General features: G+C 43.6%; 1 protein-coding gene across 4 annotated transcripts in view; it reads left to right on the forward strand.

The window, feature by feature from the left end:
• The window catches only part of mrpl37 (mitochondrial ribosomal protein L37), a 77,025-nt gene that overhangs the window by 9,914 nt on the left and 42,003 nt on the right, over nt 1-25,108 (forward strand). For all 4 annotated transcript variants that reach the window (XM_061693132.1, XM_061693130.1, XM_061693129.1 and 1 more), the window contains exons 2-3: nt 7,690-7,867; nt 18,661-18,776. In XM_061693132.1, the coding sequence (XP_061549116.1) occupies nt 7,690-7,867; nt 18,661-18,776 (294 nt within the window). The remainder of the gene's footprint in view (nt 1-7,689; nt 7,868-18,660; nt 18,777-25,108) is intronic.

The following is a 25,108-nucleotide window of genomic DNA, read 5'->3' on the forward strand; positions in this document are numbered from 1 at the left end:
AGCGCCCCATCCCCACTATACACAGTGTTGGTGGTGCTCTGCTTTCCTCTCCTGAGACACCGGATGTTGGACCAGAATTTCCTCAAAGCCGTCCGGAAGTCTTTCTCCATGGCCTCACCGAACTCCTCCCATACCATAGTTTTTGCTTCAGCGACCACCAGAGCTGCATTCCGCTTGGTCAGCCGGTACCCATCAGCTGCCTCAGGAGTCCCACAGGCCAAAAAGGCCCAATAGGACTCCTTCAGCTTGACGGCATCCCTCACCGTTGGTGTCCACCAACGGGTTCAGGGATTGCCGCCACGACAGGCACCGACCACCTTACGGCCACAGCTCCGGTCGGCTGCCTCAGCAATGGAGGCTTGGAACATGGTCCACTCGGACTCGATGTCCCCCGCCTCCCCCGGAACATGAGCAAAGTTCTGTCGGAGGTGGGAGTTGAAACTCCTTCTGACGGGATTCTGCCCGACGTTCCCAGCAGACCCTCACAATACGTTTGGGCCTGCCACGTCGGACCGGCATCTTCCCCCACCATGTGGTGATCATTTGACAGCTCCGCCCCTCTCTTCACCCGAGTGTCCAAGACGTGCGGCCGCAAGTCCGACGACACGACCACAAAGTCGATCATCGAACTGCGACCTAGGGTGTCATGGTGCCAAGTGCGCGTGTGGACACCCTTATGCTTCAAAACTAGTTATCCCTCAATTTTTTGTGTAATGGTAATATGTTTTGGTGATTAAGCATTTATATGGTTTCACTGTTCTAACGGCTCTCTGAGGGAAATCATAACTAGAATGCGGCACGAGACACCCCTGATTTATGGTATTATTGCAGTCGTGCAACCTTTCTCATGTGGTATATGCGAACTTCAAGTCCAGCCCGTGCTAACAATGCCCAACACTAGCGGTGGCTTCGTGCTAGAAATCTTGTTTTCGCTTATGTTTTCGCAACTATGTGGAGAATGTTTAAAAGTAAATTATTGTGTAGTAGTAAATGACGTCTGGACTAGGGATGCACATTCTGAACATTGTTTTAAATAGGCTTCACACGATCAGGATTTTGGGGCCGATCAGCGAGTTTAAAAAAAATAAAATGATAACCAATCACCGATCCAATCACAAGATGGAGCAATGTGTATCTGCAAAAATATTCTCTATTCAGGTCATGTATTCTAATCAGTCAGGTCAAACCAACATTACAACATGACAGAAATAATGGGTGCTATCAAACTAACTAAATTTTAATTAAATTACTTCACACACACCGAAACTTTAGATCATGATTTGACAGAACACCGGCATGTTTACGTACAACCGTTAGTGCTAGCACTAGCTTGCTAGGCTACATAATGTTTTGTTGCCTCCTTGCGAGCGATATCGTATTAAAAGTATGTGAACATACCTCAAACAATCCTTGAATGAAAGTCGTCTCCCGAGCACTAGTGACCACCAGCTCATGTTTCCCCCCCATTTTGTTCTTATAATACACACGACGCGATCCAATGTTGTTGTCGTCATCATGGTAAAGAGTGTTTCCAGGCGCATTTGAGTTGACAAGATAAAGCCCAGTGATCGTAAAAGACGGGATGCGGTGGTATTGGAATACAAGATTTTATTGCAGTAGTCTGACATAGTGCAATCGTGAAAGACCAAATTTCTCATTGTCTGATCCAGGCATTACGTGTTGTCTGTGTCAGGCGTGTTGTCTGCTTCACTCCGCCGACGTTTTTTTTTTCCATAACTTTATTGGCAGTCACATATTTACAGTACTATGTCAAAAGACACTCGACAAGGGTAAAATAAACTAGCTTTTGGATTCAAATATAGTGTACACGATTTTGACGCGGTGTAAATGTCTTTTGCGGAGCCGATCAATGACGTCATTGATCGCATCAGCAAATTATGACATGAAAGCTGATCAGCATAAAATGCAACTTATCGGCCAGTACCGATCAAGCTGATCAGATCGGTGTAAAGTCTAGGTTTAAATGATCAATCGTTATTCAACGACCATAGGATAGCCCTAATCTAGATATAACAGAATTTATCATTCAATTTTTATTCCAAAATATTTGTGATACAAAAAATTACTTTGGGAAATTGCTGTAATGTAAACGTTTTCCACCTCCACAGTTTATGTTGACAATGGCGCACTAGCCAGGACTAGGACACCTTTTCCTGGATCCTTTGTTCCAAAGAACACACGATGCAGCTGCAAACTACATCAGCACGACTGCATGCGCCACTCTGGTGAAGCTAGTTATGGCTGAAGACAAGCACATCACAACAGGTTAAAAAAAAAAGGAAAAGTAACCCAAACTTTAATACAACGCTGGATAGCCAGTTATTCATGTGTCTTGGAGGAGAATGCTCCCTGCATCCCTTCACCATCTCCTGCCATCCTTGCAAATGAAGGCTTTACTATTTGGATGTTCCTGACAGATGTCCGACGCACCCGTGCACATGTTGTGTAGAAAAAAAAAAGCCGCCATTATGATCATCACCATTGCATGGATCCAGGTGTTCAGCAGATCTCATTGGCGCATCCACTTGCACTTCACCTTGAAAATGTTTCAGGAAAGACAGGGAGTATGAATTAAGAGATAAGACAAATTTTAGGATCCAAAAATGTAGAACCACAATAGTAATAATAATTTTAAAAAATCTGCATTTCAAATAATGGAGTGAGACTAATGAACAGATGAGTGTGCAGCTGAAGCAATGTGCAAAGATTAACAAGTGTAAAAACAAATTCAGTGGTGTGAAAGTGTTTGCCCCCTTGCTGTTTTTTTTTTTGTGCATGTTTGTCACACTTAAATGTTTCCCATCATCAAACAAATATTTAATTTCTAGAACATCTATATAGTACTAAAGTAGAATAAGAAATATTAATGTTTACAATCCTTATTCCTATATACGATAATACAATAATACAAATGATCAGTAATACTTAAATGTTTCCGATCATCAAACAAATTTAAATGTTAGTCAAAGACAACACAGGTAAACATAAAATGCAGTTTTTAAATTAAGGTTTTTATCATTAAGGGAGAAAAAAATCCAAACCTGCATGGTCCGATATGAAAAAGCGATTTTCTCCTCAACCTAATAAGTGGCTGGACCACCCTGAGTAGCAACAACTGCAATCTTTTACAGTGCAGTGGAGAAATTTTGGCCCACTCATCTTTGCAGAATTGTTGTAATTCAGCCACATTGGAGAGTTTTCGAGTGTAAACTGTCTTGTCTCTGTTGTGTGAATCTACGTGTTGCACATGGAACAAGGCTGTAGAGTATTGGACGGAGCCAACACCGGGCAAGAGTGTACCGGTCTGCCGGCATTACATGAGCCCACTAGGAGCAAATGACACAGCCTTCAAAATCTGGGATTCGCACGCAAGTCAATGACAATTTATCCAGTGTGGAAAAACTATCGTGTCCATTTTATTTATCAAAAGATAAGTCGATATAGAAATTATTGTGGCCAGGCCAAGTAATGATTAAATTGAAAAAAGACTGAATTATTTTTATCCTATTACATCTTCTTCTTTTCCTTTCGGCTTGTCCCTTTAGGGGTCGCCACAGCGCGTCATCCTTTTCCATGTAAGCCTATCTCCTGCATCCTCCTCTCGAACACCAACTGCCATCATGTCTTCCCTCACGACATCCATCAACCTTCTCTTTGGTCTTCCTCTAGCTCTCTTGCCTGGCAGCTCCATCCTCATCATCCTTCTACCAATATACTCACTATTTCTCCTCTGGACGTGTCCAAACCATCAAAGTCTGCTCTCTCTAACTTTGTCTCCAAAACATCGAACCTTGGCTGTCCCTCTGATGAGCTCATTTCTAATTTTATCCAACCTGGTCACTCCGAGAGCGAACCTCAACATCTTCATTTCCGCCACCTCCAACTCTGCTTCCTGTTGTCTCTTCAGTGCCACTGTCTCTAATCCGTACATCATGGCTGGCCTCACCACTGTTTTATAAACTTTGCCCTTCATCCTAGCAGAGACTCTTCTGTCACATAACACACCTGACATCTTCCTCCACCCATTCCAACCTGCTTGGACCTGTTTCTTCACTTCTGGACCACACTCACCATTGCTCTGAACGGTTGACCCCAAGTATTTAAAGTCCTCCACCCTTGCTATCTCTTCTCCCTGGAGCCTCACTCTTCCCCCACCACCCCTCTCATTCATGCACATATATTCTGTCTTACTTTGGCTAATCTTCATTCCTCTGCTTTCCAGGGCATGCCTCCATCTTTCTAACTATTCCTCCACCTGTTCCCTGCTTTCACTGCAGATCACAATGTCATCGGTAAACATCATGGTCCACGGGGATTCCAGTCTAACCTCATATGTCAGCCTATCCATCACCACTGCAAACAGGCTCAGGGCTGATCCCTGATGCAGTCCCACCTCCACCTTAAATTCGTCTGTCACACCTACAGCACACCTCACCACTGTTCTGTTGCCCTCATACATGTCTTGTATTATTCTAACATACTTCTTTTCCACTCCAGACTTCCACATGCTTTACCACAGTTCCTCTCTGGGTACTCTGTCATAGGCTTTCTCTAGATCTACAAAGACACAATGTAGCTCCTTCTGACCTTCTCTGTACTTTTCCATCAACATCCTCAAGGCAAATAATGCATCTGTGGTACTCTTTCTAGGCATGAAACCATACCGTTTCTCGCAAATACTCACTTCTGTCCTGAGTCTAGCCTCCACTACTCTTTCCCATAACTTCATTGTGTGGCTCATCAACTTTATTCCTCTATAGTTCCCACAGCTCTGCACATCACCCCTGTTCTTAAAAATGGACACCAGCACACTTTTCCTCCATTCCACAGGCATCTTCTCGCGCTAAAATTCTATTGAACAAGCTGGTCTAAAACTCCACAGCCACCTCTCCAAGATGCTTCCATACCTCCACAGGAATGTCATCAGGACCAACTGCCTTTCCATTTTCCGTCCTCTTTAATGCCTTTCTCACTTCCCCCTTACTAATCATTGCCACTTACTGGTCCACCACACTTGCCTCTTCTACTCTCCTTTCTCTCTTATTTTCCTCATTCATCATCAACTCGAAGTATTCTTTCCATCAAGCTAGTACACTACTGGCACCAGTCAACATATTTCCATCTCTATCCTTAATCACCCTAATCTGCTGCACATTTCCCATCTCTATCCCTCTGTCTGGCCAACCTATATAGATCATTTTCTCCTTCTTTAGTGTCCAACCTGGCATACATGTATGTAATCATTTGCCTCTTCTTTGGCCTATGCCACCTCTACCTTTACCCTATGTCGCATCTCAATGTATTCATTTCTCCTCACCTCGTCCTCTCAGTGTCCCACTTCTTCTGAGCTAACCTTTTTCCTTGTATGATTTCCTGTACTGTGGGGTTCCACCACCAAGTCTCCTGGTCTACTTTCCTGCCAGAAGATACACCAAGTACCGAGAACCTGTCTCACCTCTTCCCGAAAAGCTGCACAATACTCCTGTCTCAGCTTCCACCACATGGTTCTCTGCTCTGCCTTAGTCTTCCTAATCTTCTTCCCCCCACCACCAGAGTCATCTTACACACCACATCCTATGCTGTTTAGCCACACTCTCCCCTACCACTACCTTACAGTAACCTAGAAGGTAACCTCCTTCAGATTACATCGTCTGGACAAGATGTAATCCACCTGCGTGATTCTACCTCCACTCTTGTAGGTCACCCTATGTTCCCTCCTCTTCTGGAAAAAAGCGTTCACTACAGCCATTTGCATCCTTTTTGCAAAGTCTTCCACCATCTGTCCCTCCAAGTTCATTTCCTGGATGCCGTACTTACCCATCACTTCTTCATCACCCCTATTTCCTTCACTAACATGTCCATTACAATCTGCAACAATCACGACTCTTTCTGTCTGGGATGCTCAGAACTACTTCGTCTAGCTCCTTCCAGAATTTCTCTTTCACCTCCAGGTCACATCCTACCTGTGGGGCATAGCCACTAATCACATTATACATAACACCCTCAAGTTCAAGTTTCAGCCTCATCACTCGATCTGATACTCTTTTCACCTCCAAGAAATTCTTAGCCAACTCTTCTTTTAAAATAACCCCGACTCCATTTCTCTTCTCATCTACACCTTGGTAAAATAATTTGAACCCTGCCCCTAAACTTCTAGCCTTACTGCCTTTCTACCTGGTCTCCTGGACACACAATATATCAACATTTCTCCTAATCATCATGTCAACCAACTCCCGAGATTTTCCTGTCATAGTCCCAACATTCAAAGTCCCCACATTCCGTTCTAGGCTCTGTCGTTTCCTCTTTTCTTTCTGCCGAAGAACCCGCTTTCCACCTCTTCTTCTTCTTCTTCTTCAACTTCGACCCTCAGTAGTTGAATTTCCACCGGCGCCCTGCAGGTTGACGACGCCGGTGGCGGACGTTGTCAACCCAGGCCACGATCGATCCGGTATGGAATTCTTTGGATGAACGCTCATATTTGTTTGGCAAAGTTTTAAGCCGGATGCCCTTCCTGACGCAACCCTCTGCATTTATTCGGGCTTGGGACCGGCCTACAGTTTGCACTGGCTTGTGCCCCTATAGGGCTGCATTTTTGTATCCTATTACATAATATACTGCAATAACTGTCCTGTGGTAAGTTCTTGATATAATTTACAAAATATGGAATTTCATACAAATTGTTTTGTCATAGTCACAAATGCAATTTTACTAACAATTTCTTCCAGCGTTTCGTTATTTCGGCCTGGGTTTCTCGTTTTCTTTTTTTTTTGTTTGGGTGGGGTTGCTCAAGAATTTTTATATATTTTGAAATAACTGCAGGGAAAAGTATTTTTTTTCTTTGTGGTGTTTATCAGTGTTAAATTAACCTTGTGCTTTATAATGTCAATCAATTTGGTCCGGTCCGATTGTATTTATAAACTTTAATACAATAAAAATTTTGTCCTATTGAATGTTGACATTAGGGGGAAACAATTGTGATATCAAATTTAGGCCATATCACACACCAATGGGTTCTGCCCTTCAATATCTCTGATTGGTTTAGAGACCACGATGGGTTTCATGTATGTCTGCTTTTAAAGTCGCAGAGATTTTTTCTTTTTCCTCAAATGGCTGGGCGTAGGGGTGCGCCCTTTTATTTTTTAGGTGGACCACTGAGATATTAGGGCGCATGTGCAACCAAGTTGGCCACCCTGTCGAGCTGTGGCATTACTGTATGTTTAAGAGTTTAAAAGGTATTTAAGAGGGTAAAAAAGTGTTTATAAGAGTACGATAGTGGTTAATAGGAGTGTGGGGAAGACTAATAAAAGTCTGGGGAGGTTCAATACAGCTTTAAAATTTGTATAAATAATTAAAATATGGATACATAATTTAAAAAATATATACTTCACCTATTGCGGGAGCGGTCTGGAACATATCCCCTGTGATAAACGAGGTTACTGTATTCACTTACACTTTTGAAAAACCATCATTATTTTCGTTCCACTTCACAGTTTTGTGCCACTTTTGTTGGTCTATCACAAATCTCAGCAAAATGCATTCAAGTTTGTGATTCTGAGATGCTAAATGTGAACAAGTTCAGGGAGAATGAATTAATACTTTTTCAAGGCACCGTATTTTTTAGTGAAAGGGGCAGGAACGTATCATAATGACTTTGTAATCTCCTCTCAGGTGTTCGTCAGGCTCTTTGGTTAACCAAGAGCAAGGCAGTCTCTGGTTTGCCACCTCAGCTTCTATCATTGGCGGAGAGTCCTGCCAATAAAATACCAAATCAGGAAATCCGTGTTCAGAATGCCATCAAACATGCCTGCTTCTGGGACACAACTGAGGAGCAACCAGTAAAATACAGGTACAGGTATTTTGTCATTGTATACCTTAGTATTTGTAGAACAATCTCACTGTAGAAATTGTGGTTAAAATAATGACATAATTCAGCATTTGTTTTGCACATATTTCTGTAGATTTTTATATTTTTCATTATCATTTATTGCTGAGCTATTGACTTTCACTTAATTATTATTCAATTATTTGTTGCACAATCACGCGTTGGTGTTCAAATACAACCCCAATTCCTATGAAGTTGGGACGTTATGTTAAACATAAATAAAAACAGAATACAATAATTTGCAAATCATGTTCAACCTATATTTAATTGAATACACTACAAAGACAATATATTTAATGTTCAAACTGATAAACTTGATTGTTTTTAGCAAATAATCATTAACTTAGAATTTTATGGCTGCAACACGTTCCAAAAAAGCTGGGACAGGGTAATTTTTCCCACTATGTTACATCACCTTTTCTTTTAACATTCAATAAACGTTTGAGAACTGAGGACACTAATTGTTGAAGCTTTGTAGGTGGAATTCTTTCCCATTCTTGCTTGATGTACAGCTTCAGCTGTTCAACAGTCCAGGGTCTCCGTTGTCGTATTTTACGCTTCATAATGCGCCACACATTTTCAATGGGAGACAGGTCTGGACTGCAAGCAGACCAGTTTAGTACCCACACACTTTCACTACGAAGCCACGCTGTTGTAACACGTGCAAAATGTGGTTTGGCAATGTCTTGCTGAAATAAGCAGGGGCGTCCATGAAAAAGACGTTGCTTGGATTGCAGCATATGTTTCTCCAAAACCTGTATGTACCTTTCAGCATTAATGGTGCCTTCACAGATGTGTAAATTACCCATGCCATTGGCCCTAACACAGCCCCATACCATCACAGATGCTGGCTTTTGAACTTTGCGTCCATAACAGTCCGGATGGTTCTTTTCCTCTTTGGCCCGGAGGACACAACGTCCACAATTTCCAAAAACAATTTGAAATATGGACTTGTCCAACCACAGAACACTTTTCCACTTTTCATCAGTTCATCTTAGATGAGCTTGGGCCCAGCGGTGTTTCTGGGTGTTGTTGATAAATGGCTTTTGCTTTGCATAGTAGAGTTTCAAGTTGGACTTATGGATGTTGCGCCGTACTATATTTACTGACATTGGTTTTCTGAAGTTCCTGAGCCCATGTGGTGATATCCTTTACACATTGATGTCGGTTTTTGATGCAGTGCTGCCTGAGGGAGCAAAGGTCACAGGCATTCAATGTTGGTTTTCGGCCTTGCCGCTGACAAGCAGTGATTTCTCCAGATTCTCTGAAGCTTTTGATGATATTATGGACCGTAGATGATGAAATCCCTAAATTCCTTGCAATTGTACGTTGAGGACCATTGTCCTAAAACCTTTAAACTATTTTCTCACGCACTTGTTCACAAAGAGGTGAACCACGCCCCATATTTGCTCGTGAATGACTGAGCAATTCAGGGAAGCTCCTTTTATACCCAATCATGGCACCCACCTGTTCCCAATTAGCCTGTTCACCTGTGGGATGTTCCAAACAAGTGTTTGATGAACATTCCTCAACTTTCTCAGTCTTTTTTCCCACCTGTCCCAGCGTTTATGGAACGTGTTGCAGCCATAAAATTCTACGTTAATTATTTTTTGCTAAAAACAATAAAGTTTATCTGTTTGAACATTAAATATCTTGTCTTTGTAGTGTATTCAATTAAATATAGGTTGAACATGATTTGCAAATCATAGTATTCTGTTTTTATTTTTGCTTAACACAACGTCCCAACTTCATTGGAATTGGGGTTGTATAATGACAAGGCAAATAGCTCGAAAGAGTTTAAGAGCTGATATCTAGCCAATTTCCATGGTTTTCTTGATAATAACCAAAATCATAATTAATAGTCCAATAAAACTATTCTTCGGGTAATATACCTAGAGTAGTACCATAAAGGCATTTAAATAAGAAATTGAAGAAAAAGGGTAGGGACATTTTTTTCAAGACTGTATGCATCATACATTTACTGTATATAGATAGATGCAATTTTACACAAAGGCAATGCAGGCATCGATCTAATTTTTTTTATATTAGAAAATTACTGTTGGGCTAATTCCTTTATTACATTATTTTTCAAGATGAGCGTCATATTTTGAATTAATAAAAATAAAATCCAAGATGGCACCGAACTGTGTGGTCGCCTCGGTTACGGGCTCTTTAGTACTATGTTTTTGTGTTTTTCGTTCGTCTTTGGAGACATTATGTGACTCACTTACACAAGGGAAGACTTGCAAAACATTAGGGAGTGTACCCTGGACTTTCTTGCACCAACTTTCATTAATCCGCCCAGCTTTTCCTCTGAGTTACTTCCCGGAGCGGCGGCCGCGGTCTACAGTTCATGGAGGCAAAGGCGACGCCATAGGGGGAAGTGAGCCGGAGTGCAGGTCAAGCTCCTTGAGAGAGGATTCTGAATGCTGCTCCCGTCGATTCACCAAGCAAATCTACGCTCCTAACCCAACAAAATGGACGAACTTCATGTTCTCACAAAGACCAGTAAGGACTTCGCATGTTCCCAGCCGCCCTATGCTTCAAGCAGATATGGTTTTGTAAACGCGTCCCCGATGGCGCCGTAATGCTTCCGGGCTTCCAATTACACCAGGCAGACAGTGTGACGGATTTATCGGGGAAAACAAAAAGCGGTGGGATATGCTTCCATATCAACGAAAAATGGTGTACCGATGTCACAGAGCTAAACACACACTGCAGCACGGACTTGGAGTCACTGTTTTTTAACTGGAAGTCATTCTACTCGTCGCATGAGTTTGCTTCATTCCTACTCGTGGGTGTCTACATTCCTCCTAAAGCTAACACGAATGCCGCACTGCTAACGCTTGCTGAACAAGTAAACGAACTTGAAAAAAAAACACCCAGATTCACCCCTCATTGTTCTTGGGGACTTGAACAAAGCTAAACTTAATCATGAACTCCCTAAATACAAGCAGCACATTAACTGTCCTACCAGGGAAAACAACATTCTACACCACTGCTATACCACACTAAATGCCGCATGCTGTGCTATCCCCTGTGCAGCTCTGGTGTCATCTGGTCACTGCTTAATTCACTTAATACCAACATACAGACAAAAACTTCAGTGTGCGAAGCCTGTGCTAAAAAAAGGTGAAGTGGACCTATGAAGCAATGTTACAACTTCAAGACTGTTTAGACTGCACAGATTGGAGTGTCTTTGAAACTTCAACTGGCTACCTGGATGAATATACGGACTGTGTCACATCCGATATAAATTTCTGTGAGGATGTGTGTGTGTGTGTGTGCCAACAGACATTTCGCATGTTCAATAACAACAAGCCATGGATCACAGCCAAACTAAAGCAACTTCGCCAGGCTAAAGAGGTCTCCTATCGTAGTGGGGATCGAGCCCTGTTTAATTGTGCTAGTAACCAGCTGACAAAAGAAATTAACATCGCAAAGATAAATTTTGCAGAAAAGATAGAAAAACTATTTACTGCTAACGACTCTTAAGTCAGTCTGGCGAAGGTTACAATCGCTAAACGACAAGTGACCATCCTCCCAAGCAGAGAACAAGAAAGGACTAGCTGACGACTTGAACACCTTCTACTGCAGATTTGAAAAGGACTCTTTCACACCCCACACCCACCTAGCTCCACCACCGACCACCATCACACCTCTGACTCCCCTTCCTGTGTTGACCACCCACAAACAGGATGTGAGACGCATCTTCAAACAACAAAACATCAACAAAGCGGCGGGCCCAGACCTTTTGTCCCCATCCTATCTCAAAGTCTGGCGGACCAGCTCGCTCCAGTCTTCACTCAGATCTTCAATAGATCTCTGGAACTGTGTGAAGTACCATCCTGTTTCAAACGCTCCACGATTATCCCAGTCCCCAAGAAACCTGCAATCTCGGGTCTGAATGACTACAGGCCTGTCCCCCTGACATCTGTGGTCATGAAGTCTTTTGAACGCTTCGTGCTGGACTACCTCAAGAGCGTCACAGGTCTCCTGCTGGACCCCCTGCAGTTTGCAAACAGGTCTGTAGACGACGCAGTCAACAAGGGACTGTACAACACCATCATCCCTGACCTTCTATCCTCTAAGCTTCTCCAGCTCATCGTCTCGCCTGCCATCTGCCAGTGGATTTACACTGATTTACACTTCCTGACGGGCAGGACACAGCAGGTGAGGCTGTGGGACAACCACAGCCTCACCAACCACAGCCTCATCTACATGTACCACCAGAAACCGGGGCGCCCCAAGGATGTTTCCTCTCTCCGCTGCTCTTCTCTCTCTAAATGAACGACTGCACCTCAACGCACCCGGCTGTCAAATTCCTAAAATTTGCAGAAGACACCACAGACATCGGCCTCATCAAAGACTGACGAGTCTGCGTATCGACAGGAAGTGGAGCAGCTGAAGCTGTGGTGCAGCCGACACAACCTGGAACTGAACACGCTCAAGACTGTAGAGATGATCGTGGACTTCAGGAAACACATTTCGCCACACCTGCCCCTCACGCTCTTCGACTGTCCTGTGTCAACCGTAGAGACCTTCAGGTTCCTGGGAATTACAGTCTCTCAGGAACTGAAGTGGGACACCAACATCAGCTCCATCCTCAAAAAGGCCCAGCAGAGGATGTACTTCCTGCGGTTTCTGAGGAAGCACGACCTGCCACAAGAGCTGTTGAGGCAGTTCTCGACACCAATTATCGAATCAGTCCTATGTTCATCCATCACAGTCTGGGTTGGTGCTGCCACAAAAAATGACAAACTCCGACTGCAACGGACAATCAAAACTGCTGAAATTTTATTTAGTACCCCACAACCTACCCTTGAGGACTTGTGTGCTGCCAGAGCAAAGACAAAAGGATGAAAAATCCTTTTGGACCCTCCACATCCTGGTCACCACCTCTTCCAGCTCCTTCCCTCAGGTAGGCGCTATCAAACAATGCAATCTAAACCAGCAAACACTCCAACAGCTTCTTCCCTCTTACCATTAACTTCTTAAGCAGTTAACTTACAATTCCATTGAAATACACAGCCAATTTTGTCTTGAGATTGTTGTCACATCTCTGTCAGGCCAATTATACATTATTTGTGCACTCACTTTTGTAGTCTCGGCACTATTTGCAAATCTGTTGGTGACCAATACTGGCCACTCATGTGCTTGAGAAGGATCTGCACTATTTGCACAATTGACACTGTTCCAGATTATCGCACTACTCGTCACTTCAAACTGTTTACATTTATTGAAGTTTCTGCGCCATTTGCACAATGGTCACCTTACCAGACTATTGCTCTTTTAGTCATTTTAAACTGCTCTAAATTGCCAGAGGACTCTGCATCATTTGCACAATTGTCAAAAAAAAAAGTATCGGCATTACTCATTACTGGTAACCTTTCATTGCTCAGTGACTCTCTGTAGTGTGTTTTTATGATTTTATGTCTCAAAAGTATTTTCTGTTTATTACCGTACCATAGCGGCTCCAACTACTGGAGACAAATTCCTTGTGTTTTTTTGACATACTTGGCAAATAAAGATGATTCTGATTCTAAATATATAAGTATTTGAAGTTGTTTTTGTCAGTTTTCATTCTACTGCTTTTACTGATGTTTTAGATTTTTTGCTGTGGTATTGTTGCAGTACCGGTATTTTATGTAAGTATTGTATCGAACTCAGAATTTTGGTATCATGACACCATTTGTATTCAGGACAATGTACCGGCATACTTGGTATTTTGTGAGCTCAAAATGGACGCATCGTATCTGTGCCAGACCTTCTTGAAAGACGTGAGTGGGGTACCTAGAAAAAAATAACTTTTGAAGATGAGACTGAAAATGTACGGTTTACATTATATATTTTTAAACAGTTGGGCTTAATCTTTTACAGCCAACTTTTTTTGTGGGTATCCCACTCACGTGTTTGAAGAGAATGTAGTCTCATAGGACGGGTCCATCGCCTCACTTCCCCCAGTAGCCTTACGGCCCGGTGTATTTCCGGTTTCTGGCCTGAACTTGCATTATTTCTGTCTTACAGTTGTTTTTAGGTTTTGGTGTTCACAGCTTTTGTTTTGCTTTTGTTTTGTGGTTTGTAAGTTTTTGCCTCTGCTTTGTTTCTGCTGTTGCAGCATTTTTCTCTTGAGCGTTTTTGTGTTTTTTGTTTTATTGTTTTTGAATCATTTTTGTGTTTGCAGCGTTTGGCCGTTTTCAGCGCGTTTGCCCGTTTCAGCCACCGTGTTTTTGTAGATTTAGAGAAAGCTATGGCAAAGTATCCAGGGAGGAACTGTCGTATTGCATGCAGAATTCTGGAGTGGCAGAGAACTATGTTCAAATAACTCACGACATGTATCATGTATGTATAAACCCCGTGGACCACAATGTTCGCAGATAACGTGATTTGCAGTGAAAGCAGGGAGCAGGTGGAGGAACAGTTAAAAAGGTGGGGGTATACACTGGAAAGGAGAGGAATGAAGATTAACCGAAGACAGAATTTATGGGTGTGATCGAGAGGGGTGGAGGGGGAAGAGTGAGGCTACAGGGAGAAGAGAGAGTGAGAGTCAAGGGTCAAAATTTCAGAGCAATGGTGAGTGTGGTAAGGAAGTGAAGAAACTGGTCCAAACAGGTTGGAATGGGTGGAGGAAGGTGTCAGGTGTGTTATGTGGGAGAAGAGTCTCTGCTAGGATGAAGGGCAGAGTTTATAAGACAGTGGTGTGGCCAACCAGACCGTAGCACTGAAGAAACAACAGGAAGCAGAGCTGGAGGTGGCAGAAATTAAGTTGCTGAGGTTCTCTCTCAGAGTGACCAGGTTGGATAGGATAAGAAATTAACTCATCAGTGGGACTGCCAAAGTTGGATGTTTTGGAGACGAAGTTAGAGAGAGCAGACTTCGATGGTTTGGACAGAGAAGAGGTAGTGAGTATATTGGTAAAAGGATATGAGGATGGAGCTGCCAGGCAAGAGATTTCGAGGAAGACCAAAGAGAAGGTTGATACATATAGTGTGGGAAGAGATGAGGGCAGTTGGTGTTAGAGTGGAGGATGCAGGAGATAGGCTTACATGGAAAAGGATGACACGCTGGCGACCCCTAACAGGACAAGCTGAAATGAAATGAAGAAGACAAATCACACAAGCTCATCTGTGAAGCATGGTAGAGGTAATGTCATGGCCTGGGCTTCCATGGCTGCTTCTGGGACGGGGTCACTTTATTGATGATGTAACTCATGATGGTTGCAGCAGAATGAATTCTAAAGTCTACAAAAATATTTTGTCTGTCAAATTACATAAAAATACATCCAAACTAATCGGGAGAAGCTTCATCATGCAACAAGACAATGACCCAAAACATACACACACAAACAAACAAAGGACTTAATCAGGGGGAAAAAAGTGAAGGTCTGAGACGGACCAAGTCAGTCACCAGACCGTAACCCAATAGAGCATGTATTTTAGACTGAAAAGGGAAACCCCCAGAAACAAACAAGAACTGAAAGAGGCTGCAGTAAAGCCCTGGAAAAGCACTTCAAATGAAGAATGCAAGTCCGGTAAAGTCAATGGGTCGCAGGCTTGATGCAGTTATTGCAAGTAAGGGTTATGCCACCAAATATTAAATGTTATTCACTTTAAGTTAATTTAATAATGACTGTTCCAATACTTTTGCTCACTTGAAAAGTGTATGGGTTCAAACAAAAGGTGATCTGTCCTAACTTGTTTAATATATCTAGATGTAAATACCATGAAATAAAATATGGAATTCTGAACTTTTGTCTCATATTTATCTTTTGATTTGAAACCCAATTATCTTCAGGATACAACAAAAACAAAGGAATTAACCTTGCTGTTCCAATACTTTTGGAGTGGACAGTATATGAACCACATACACTGTGCGTGGCTATGGAAATCGTCATAATGTTAACGTTTACAGCTTCAAACAAGTAGCTCACAGCACTTCGGTGTGCTGTGACGCTTGTAACTACCCATATAGATTACCAGATATAACTTATTTTTCGTCAGAAATGGAATCAGCCACAACGTACTACCTTTTTAGATGCTCGTGTATCACTGTTGTGCTGCCATAAAAAGCACGTTCTCTCTCGCAGGTTATGCATCACATCTTTGGTGAATAATTAAAGCTTGTTGCAAATGCGAGTGATATCACCTGTGTGGTTGTTCTTCTGGGTACGTCACCGGATGACCACTACTACGCATGTGCATCACTAGAAATACCCGTAGAGCAGGGGTTTCAAACTCATCTTTGTCATGGGCCATACTGTAGTTACAGTTTCTTTGAGAGGGCCGCTATGACCGTGAAACTATAAAAATCTTTAATCATATTTACACACGATATTTATGAACTAGTTTTTGAATCAGAAATCAAGAGTAATGGGTTTTTCAACCATTGTACATGTTCGGTAACACAAAAATGCTTGCAGTGTCTCAGCATTATCATTTATGATATATGACTAATTGAAATTTCGGTGCAGATTTTAACAAGAATCATGGAAGTTGACACACAAGATTTGCCTTCGCGGGCCACATAAAATCAAGTGGCAGGCCAGATCTGGCCCCGGGCCTTGAGTTTGATACCATAGAGAATAACTGCGCACGTGCGTCACGGCTACCGACCATAAGAGGCACAGAAAGAAGCGCAAGCAAGTGAGAGGAATAGAGGAAAAACAAGGCTTAAAGAAATAAAAAACATCGTTGACCTTTAAATTGTCAACGATTTTGATCGTTGTAAAGGTCGTCGTGACTAATTGACTAATCGTGCCACCTCTACTGTGTAGTATTGGACCAAGCCAACGCTGCTCCGCCGCTGGTCCACGAGCCCATAAGTATTAGCCTAGTCACTCTTCTCTGTGATGTCCCAAATTTACAAGACTTTTTTTCGGCATCTTTAGTCGGTCTGTAATGTAAAAAAGCTTCAACCTCTCATCAGTGTGAACAACTCAATATTTTGAAATTTATGGATGAGGATTTTCCTCTCGGTACGCGCTCGCAACGAAAAAGCTTAACGCGCTGTGAGAAAAATGCTTAGAACTTCCTTAAAATCCAAAATATTTTGGAAATCGCTCTGGTATTTTCAGTGGTTGGCTTTCAGCTGAGCTCCTTCTTCACCACAACGGACCGACACAAAGTCTGCATGACTGCAGACGCTGCACCGATCCGCCTGTCGATCTCCCGTTCCATTCTTCAAGACCCCAAGATACTTGAACTCCTCCACTTGGGGCTCCTGGAGCGGGCACGCCACCGTTTTCCGACTGAGGGCTATGGTCTCAGATTTGGAGGTGCTGATTTTCATCTCAGCCGCTTCACACTCGGCTGCGAACCGCTCCAGTGAGAGTTGGAGATCACGGCTTGATGAAGCCAACAGAAACACATCTGCAAAAAGCAGAGGTGCAATACTGAGGCCACCAAACCGGACCCCCTCTATGCCTCAGCTGCGCCTAGAAATTCTGTCCATAAAAGTTATGAACATAATTGTTGACAAAGGGCAGCCTTGGCGGAATCCCACTCTCACTGGTAATGAGTCTGACTTACTGCCAGCAATGTGGACCAAACTCTGACACTGGTCGTACAGGGACCGAACAGCCCGTATCAGGGGGTTCGGTACCCCATACACCCGAAATACCCCCGCAGGACTCCCCATGGGACACGGTTGAACGCCTTCTCCAAGTCCACAAAACACGTAGACTGGTTGGGCGAACTCCCATGCAAGACCCTTGCCTCCACCCGAACACTTTGGGAGGCTACCCTCCCGTCCACCGGGGTGAACCCCAATGTACAGGCGCCGAGCCAGGGGGCAATATGTATACCCACACCTGCTTGGCGCCTCCCACCATGGGCAACTCCAGAGTGGAAGAGAGTCCAACCTCTCTCAACAGGACTGGTACCAGAGCCCAAGCCGTGTGTGGAGGCAAGCCCAACTATATGTAGTCCGAACCTCTTGACCTCACACACCAGCTCGGACTCCTTCCCTGCCAGAGAGGTGACATTCCACGTCCCTAGACCCGGCTTCTGTCGCCGGGGATCGGATCGCCAAGGTCTCTGCCTTTGGCCACCGCTCGGCTCACGCTGCACCTGACCCCTATGACCCCTCCCACAGGTGGTGAGCCCATGGGAAGGGGTACCCACGTTACCCTTTCGGGCTGTGCCCGGCCGGGCCCCATAGGTGCAGGCCACCAGGTGCTCGCCTTTGAGCCCAACCTCCTGGCCTGGCTCCAGAGGGGGGCCTCGGTGACCCCCGTCCAGGCAAGGGAAACCTACATCCATTTGTTTTGTTCATCATAGGGGTCTTTTAGCAGTGCTTTGTCTGCTCCCTCACATAGGACCTGTTTGCCATGGGTGACCCTACCAGGGGCGTGAAGCCCCAGACAACTTGGCTCCTCGGATTATTGGGTCACACAAACCCCTCCACCACAATAAGGTGACAACTCCAGGAGGGGAGTATCACAAACATTTATCATCAAATTTTGAATGTAGTTATGTATTATTGATAGATTCGTTGCCGACAGTAGGAGTGGCAATTGGGGTGGCGAGGCTTTTGGTGCGGGTGGCAGCTCCCGTCCCCCCCGCAGATCTGCCAGTGGCTTGAAGGTATTAATGGCATTTTCATTCATTTCAATGGGAAGGGATGATTTGAGTTAAGAGCATTGTCACTGAAGGAGTTAAACTTGTATCTCAAGGCACCACTGTATTATTACACATAAATCAATGTCCTAACTTCCCTCTCGAGTCTCTGAATGTTTATTTTGTATTTCTCTTTATTAGCAACACACTCTTCTTCAACCTGCTTCATCTTTGTGCCACTCTACAGTCCAGCCATCCATTGATTGGAAGGAGAATGTTAACTGAGAAATACATATTGGCAGCTTCATGGAAAAGAGGTAAAGCCTAGTATTGAAGTGATTACAGTACCAAATGCTTTGCCTTCTGTTTAATTTGGATGAGGATTTGGATCAAAGTGCAGACACAGGAATTCATGTTCACCATTTGACATCACGAATGTATGATCACAATCAGAATTGCCGTCTTGTTTGTCATGAATCCCCATGAACTGGGGAGGTAGCTTGCTCGCCAACAGAACGACGACGCAAACAGCTTATCTTTTTAAAACCTAAAATAGTTTGATTTTGACGAGGGTCTGGACTGGTATTCTTTCTATGTGTTGTTGCTGTGCTGACAATGATTTATATACAGTGTTCCCTTGCCGCTTCATGTTTTGCGGCTTCAGGGTTTTTCCAAAATATTCATTAAAAAAAAACAACATAAAAGAATACAGCCATATCGGCAGCCATATTGCGGAAAGACGAGTTGTTTCATGTTGATTCGTGCGAGAGAGTTGACTCAGAGGCTTTGTACATGCCTTTACTGTACGGGCACATACAAGGCGCGTGATTTGGTTCCCGGCGCGACATCGACCAATGAGACCACGAGTGGATTTATCCCGTGAGCTGATTGGCTGCGTGTCTTCCCTTGTTGTGTCTCGCCAGTCTCGTCTATGCTGTTGTGTTCGAAATAACTTTTTTTGTTTCAGCGATAATTTTTTTTTATTAGTTAAGCAAGCCCTTACAATGCCGCCAAAGCGCTGTGCCCCTGCGAAAGCTTCCTCCGGGACTGCACTGTGGATTGCAGGGAAAAGACAGTGAGTTTGGACACTAGTATTATCAGGACAAAGGCCAAAGCTCTCTACGACCAAATCTTGCCCGATGAGGACAATGAAGAGGCTGAAGAAGGTGCTGATGAACCTCAAGCCAGTACTAGCGCTGCCAGGAGTGATTCGTCTCATCGTGGACGAGGCTTTTCAGCCAGCAAAGGCTGGCTCAGAAAAATTAAAAAAAAGATACGGCCTCAGAAGCGTGCCTCTGTATGGTGAGGCTTCCTCTGCTGACAACGATGCTGCTCGTCGTTACATGGAGGAAGAGTTTCCTAACCTCATCAGTGAGGGAGGCTACATCCCTGAGCAAGTTTTTAACATGGATGAAACAGGCCTTTTTTGGAAGAGGATGCCTTCGCGTACATTCCTCTTCATGGACGAAGTGAAGAGGCCAGGCTTCAAACCCCACAAGGACCGTGTGACTGTCATCATGTGTGGCAAGCCTCTTCGCCTCTCTCAGAAGGCAATGTTGATGAATGTTAATTACTGTATAATAAATGTTAATTAGTGTATAAGGTTTTATAATTAAAGAGTTAAGTAAATATGTGTACTGTTGTAACCTTTGTCTTAAATATGTAAAGTATAAATACTGTTTACATATTTTAAACATTCTGGTACCCACATAAACATCCACGAAAACTCCTGGGTGGGCGGCAAATCCTACTTCGCGGTTTTTCACCTTTCGCGGGGGGTTCTGGTCCCCATTAACCACGAAAAACGAGGGAACATTATATATATATATATATATATATATATATATATATATATATGTTTTAAACTTCAGCACAGTTTTATAAAACAACTGCTGTTATTAAACAGTTTTAGCACCACAAAGCCATGTTGCACAGTACATTAGGGGGTGGGTGAAAATACCGATTTATCCATGCATTGCAATTCTTCCCCCCGCAATTCAATATCGATTCACCTCCTGGCCAGTGGGGTGCGCTTTACCTGTGATTCGCGTTGTATGGACGGACCCCGCACTCGACCAAACAACAACAAAATGGCGATTAAGGGCTAACTTTTTGCACTGGTTGCACTGGTGTGCTTAACCTTTTGTCTTGGGTTTATGCTAGTGCACCCAATAATTGTTTTTTTGACCGCATCACAGTTTTACAGGTTCAATGTTAAAAAAAAAAAAAAACAAACAAAAACAAAAAAATAGTTGCCTGTCTTTTTAGGCAATTTTGACTGGTAAATGATTAACTAACAATCTGGTCAACATAAAGTTCTCTATTTGAAGCATTGACGAATATCGCCAGTAATATAAGTTGTCAATCGTTTTTTTCATCTAATCATCAACAGTTATTTCCACTCTAAAATCTGATGGGCCTAGGCCATCTAGGCCTGCCACAATAGCACATTTTTTCTGATCTATTTTCCCAGAAACTATTCCGATAAATGACAATATCTTTGATTTTGTTGGTTTTTATGCCACTAATATAATATTAGCGCATAATTCAAGTACATCCTTTTTAAGAGCAATTAACTTTTAATTCTAAAAACTATTGAACATTCGCATTGAAATGAAGAACAAATAAAATCATGCGCAAACTGAATTACTAACGTAATTGGAACATTTTTTTTTATTGCAGTCTCCAGCAAAAGTTTCACTAGAAACACCTTCATTAATGCAATGTTCAGTTGCCTTTCAATTCAATTGCCTCTCTTTTCTTCCCATTGCACCGATGGGTGGACAGCCCTCACATGCCTCTGGTGGTTCTTTGTGGAGCCAGCTCTATTGGAGATATTTTTATTGTAGACTCTACACTCCAACTTTGAATTGTCCATGAAATCGAAATGTGTCCATGTTTTACTTATTTTCCTGCTGTCACTCCTTTTCTTAACTTGAGTATTCCTTACGTTCAATAGTGAGTCTATCCTTGTACTTGTCTTGTTTCCCTCTGTCCTCTCAACTCTTAAAGCTTCTTTATTCTCGCGCGGGTGGCGACCGCGCTGACGTCACTGCGGTTATCCCACACGCAGTTTGCCTATATACTTGAGCACAACCCATGTGCGCAGTTTTTCAAATGTACTGCAGTTGCATTTTTTGGCCATTTCCGGTAGCCGTTTTTTACTTTTCTTTCCGGAACAAGGAACAAAGCAACAACAATGGCGACCGTGGAACAGTATCTGCTAGAACAAATAGACCTAGATGACCACATGCTACATTTTATGCTGCAAAATCGATCAAGAAGGCGGCGGCGTAGGTGGTATGTGGAACCAAGGGGAACGGTGAGTACATCATCACAGCATGTGACTAAAACGGACCAATCACAAGAGATGATCTCCGTGGCATTCTACGCCCAGCAACAATTTTTGGCGTGTGCGTGTCAAGTGACGCATAGGGGCCGCGCGGCCCAATGCGTCAGTCATGTGATGCAATGCGGGTGCTGTAAAGAGGCCTTTAATGTGACCCCAAGATACTTGAACTCCTCCACTTGGGGCAGGATCTCATCCGTGACCCGGAGAGGGTACTCCACCCTTATCCGATTGAGTACCATGGTCTCAGATTTGGAGGTGCTGATTTTCATCCCAGCCAATTCACACTCGGCTGCGAACCGCTCCAGTGAGAGTTGGAGATCATGGCTTGATGAAGCCAAAAGAACCACATCATCTGCAAAAATCAGTGATGCAATTCTGAGGCCACCTAACTGAACCCCCTCTACGACTCGGCTGCGCCAAGAAATTCTGGCCATAAAAGTTATGAACAGAATCGGTGACAAAGGGCAGCCTTGGCGGAGTCCAACCCTCAGTGAAACCATATAAAGATTTAATCATCACCAAAACATATTATTACCATTACACAACATATTGAAGGATAACTAGTTTTGAAATCGGCGGCACGGTGGATGACTGGTTATAGCGTCAGCCTCACAGTTCTGAGGACCCGGGTTCAATCCCCGGCCCCGCCTGTGTGGAGTTTGCATGTTCTCCCCGTGCCTGCGTGGGTTTTCTCCGGGCGCTCCGGTATCCTCCCACATCCCAAAAACATGCATTAATTGGTGACTCTAAATTGCCCGTAGTTGTGACTGTGAGTGCTTAAGGAACCTGTGTTTTAAAATCTCCTAACTTCCGTGGTTCCAAGCGTGCTCGTTTTCGTGAAAGAACTTCGTTCACAACAATGTATAAAAAACAACCAATTTATTCCTGACAGAGGAGTCCATACATTTTGCAGAGCTCTGGGTTCGTAACTACCCTATATTATCCTTAGCAGATACAGTAGTCGAACAAAACTCTGACTCTACCCCAGACTTATACAATGTTTCAAACAGGCCAGTATGGAATCGCTGTCGTCTGATTTGTCCATAATCTGACGTCATCGTTGTTCGGCCGAATGATGACTATCTGCTCTGGCTCCAGACGCCGCCTGCAGATGTCTCCTGCATTCAATGTTTATAGATGCTCCCCGCAGTTCCTTTCTTCCTTGACATCTGTCTCCAAATACCCCCCGATGGGGGCCTTCCTGCAATATACTCCTATACTCCAATACACATTATCTTCCAAACTAGTTAGAATTACATATTAGAATATAAAGTATTTTAGATTCCCTTCAGTGCGAATGGTTGTTTGTTTGTATGTGCGCTGCGATTGGCTGGCAACCAGTTCAGGGTGTACCCCGCCTCCTGCCCGATGACAGCTGGGATAGGCTCCAGCACGCCCGCAACCCGAGTGAGGAGAAGCGGCTCAGAAAATGGATGGATGGATAGTTTTGAAATCAGAAGATAAGGATAATAGTTTGTTCAAGTATTGTTTACGTTACTGTAGAAGAAGGGTTTGGTGACAGAAAAATGCAATCTCTCAACATTATTGTTTATTATTATGACAATTTGGAATTTGGGTACATATTTTAGCAAAAATCACGGAAGTTGACGAGCATGATGTGCTTTCGCGGGCCACATAAAATGATGTGGCGGGATGCATCTGGCACCGGGGACCTTGAGTTTGACACCTATGGCCTACAGCTTCCAGATGACTCAAACTCTGACCCTAACCCGTGATTTACAGTACATCCGTAAAATATTTAGTGTTTAACTTTTTCTACATTTTATTATGTTACAGCCTCGTCTCAAAATTGAATAAATTCATATTTTTTCTCAAAATTGTACACTGTGAAAAAAGGTTTTGCGGAATTGTTTGCAAAATTATTAAAAATAAAAAACGTAGACATCGAATGTAGACAGTATTAGACATATAGACAGTACCTCGACAGCGCGGGGTCCTACGCAAGGATTTGTGGACTTCTGGGTTCAGCACCATCAGCCCCGAACTCCTTTCCTCCAAGCTTCTCCAGCTCAGCGTCTCGTCTGCCATCTGCAAGTGGATTTACAGATTTCTGACAGGCAGGACACATCACGTTAGGCTGGGGTAGGCCACCTCATCCACACGCAGCATCAGAGTTGTGTTCTCTCTCCGCTGCTCTTCTCTCTCTACACGAACGACTGCACCTCAACGCACCTGGCTGTCAAACTCCTGAAGTTTGCAGATGACACCATAGTCATCGGCCTTATCAAAGACGGGAACAAGTCTGCATATCGACAGGAATTGGAGCGGCTGGAGCTGTGGTGCGGCCGACACAACATGGAGCTGAACCCGCCCAAGACTGTAGAGATGATTGTGGACTTCAGGAGGCATCCTTCGCCACAGCTGCCCCTCACGCTGTCCAGCTGCCTTGTGTCAACTGTCGAGACCTTCAAGTTCCTGGGAATTAAAGTCTCTCAAGACCTGAAGTAAGCGATCAATATCAACTCCATCCTCAAAAAGGTCCAGCAGGGGATGTACTTCCTGCGGCTTGTGAGGAAGCACGGCCCGCCACAGGAGCTGTTGAGGCAGTTCTACACAGCGGTCATCGAATCAGTCCTGTGTTCTTCCATCACAGTCTGGTTTGGTGCTGCTACGAAAAAGGACAAACTTCAACTGCAACGGACAATCAAAACTAATGAAAAGCTTGTCGGTACCCTACCGACCCTTGAGGACTTGCACACTGCCACAACTAAGACAAGAGCGTACAAAATCCTCTTGGACCCTCCACATCCTGGTCAGTAGCTCTTCCAGCTCCTTCCCTCAGGTTGGCGCTACCGAACAATGCAAACTAAAACTAGCAGACATTCCAACAGCTTCTTCCCTCTTGCCATCAACTTCTTAAACAGCTAACTTACAATTCCATTGCAACATGCTGTATATTATTTGTCTTGAATTTGTTGTCACATCTCTGTCGGGCCAATTATACATTACCCGTGCACTCACTGTAGTAGTCTCGACACGCTGCACTATTTGCCTATATGTTGTTGACCAACACTGGCCACTCATGCCAGAGTAGCATCTGCAGCACTTTCATAATTGACTGAGGAGTATCTGCAACATTTGCACAATCGACATTATCCCAGATTATCGGACTCCTAGTCACTTTAAACTGCATACATTTCTTGAAGTCTCTGCACCCTTTGCACAATGGTCATTGCACCGGACTATTGCAATATTAGTCATTCACTGCACTGCTCTAATTGCTAGAGGACTCTGCATCTTTTTGCACAATTGACAAAATAAATACATAAATAAATA

Source organism: Phycodurus eques, chromosome 13 (genome assembly GCF_024500275.1).
Source record: "Phycodurus eques isolate BA_2022a chromosome 13, UOR_Pequ_1.1, whole genome shotgun sequence".
NCBI classification, from domain to species: Eukaryota; Metazoa; Chordata; class Actinopteri; order Syngnathiformes; family Syngnathidae; genus Phycodurus; species Phycodurus eques.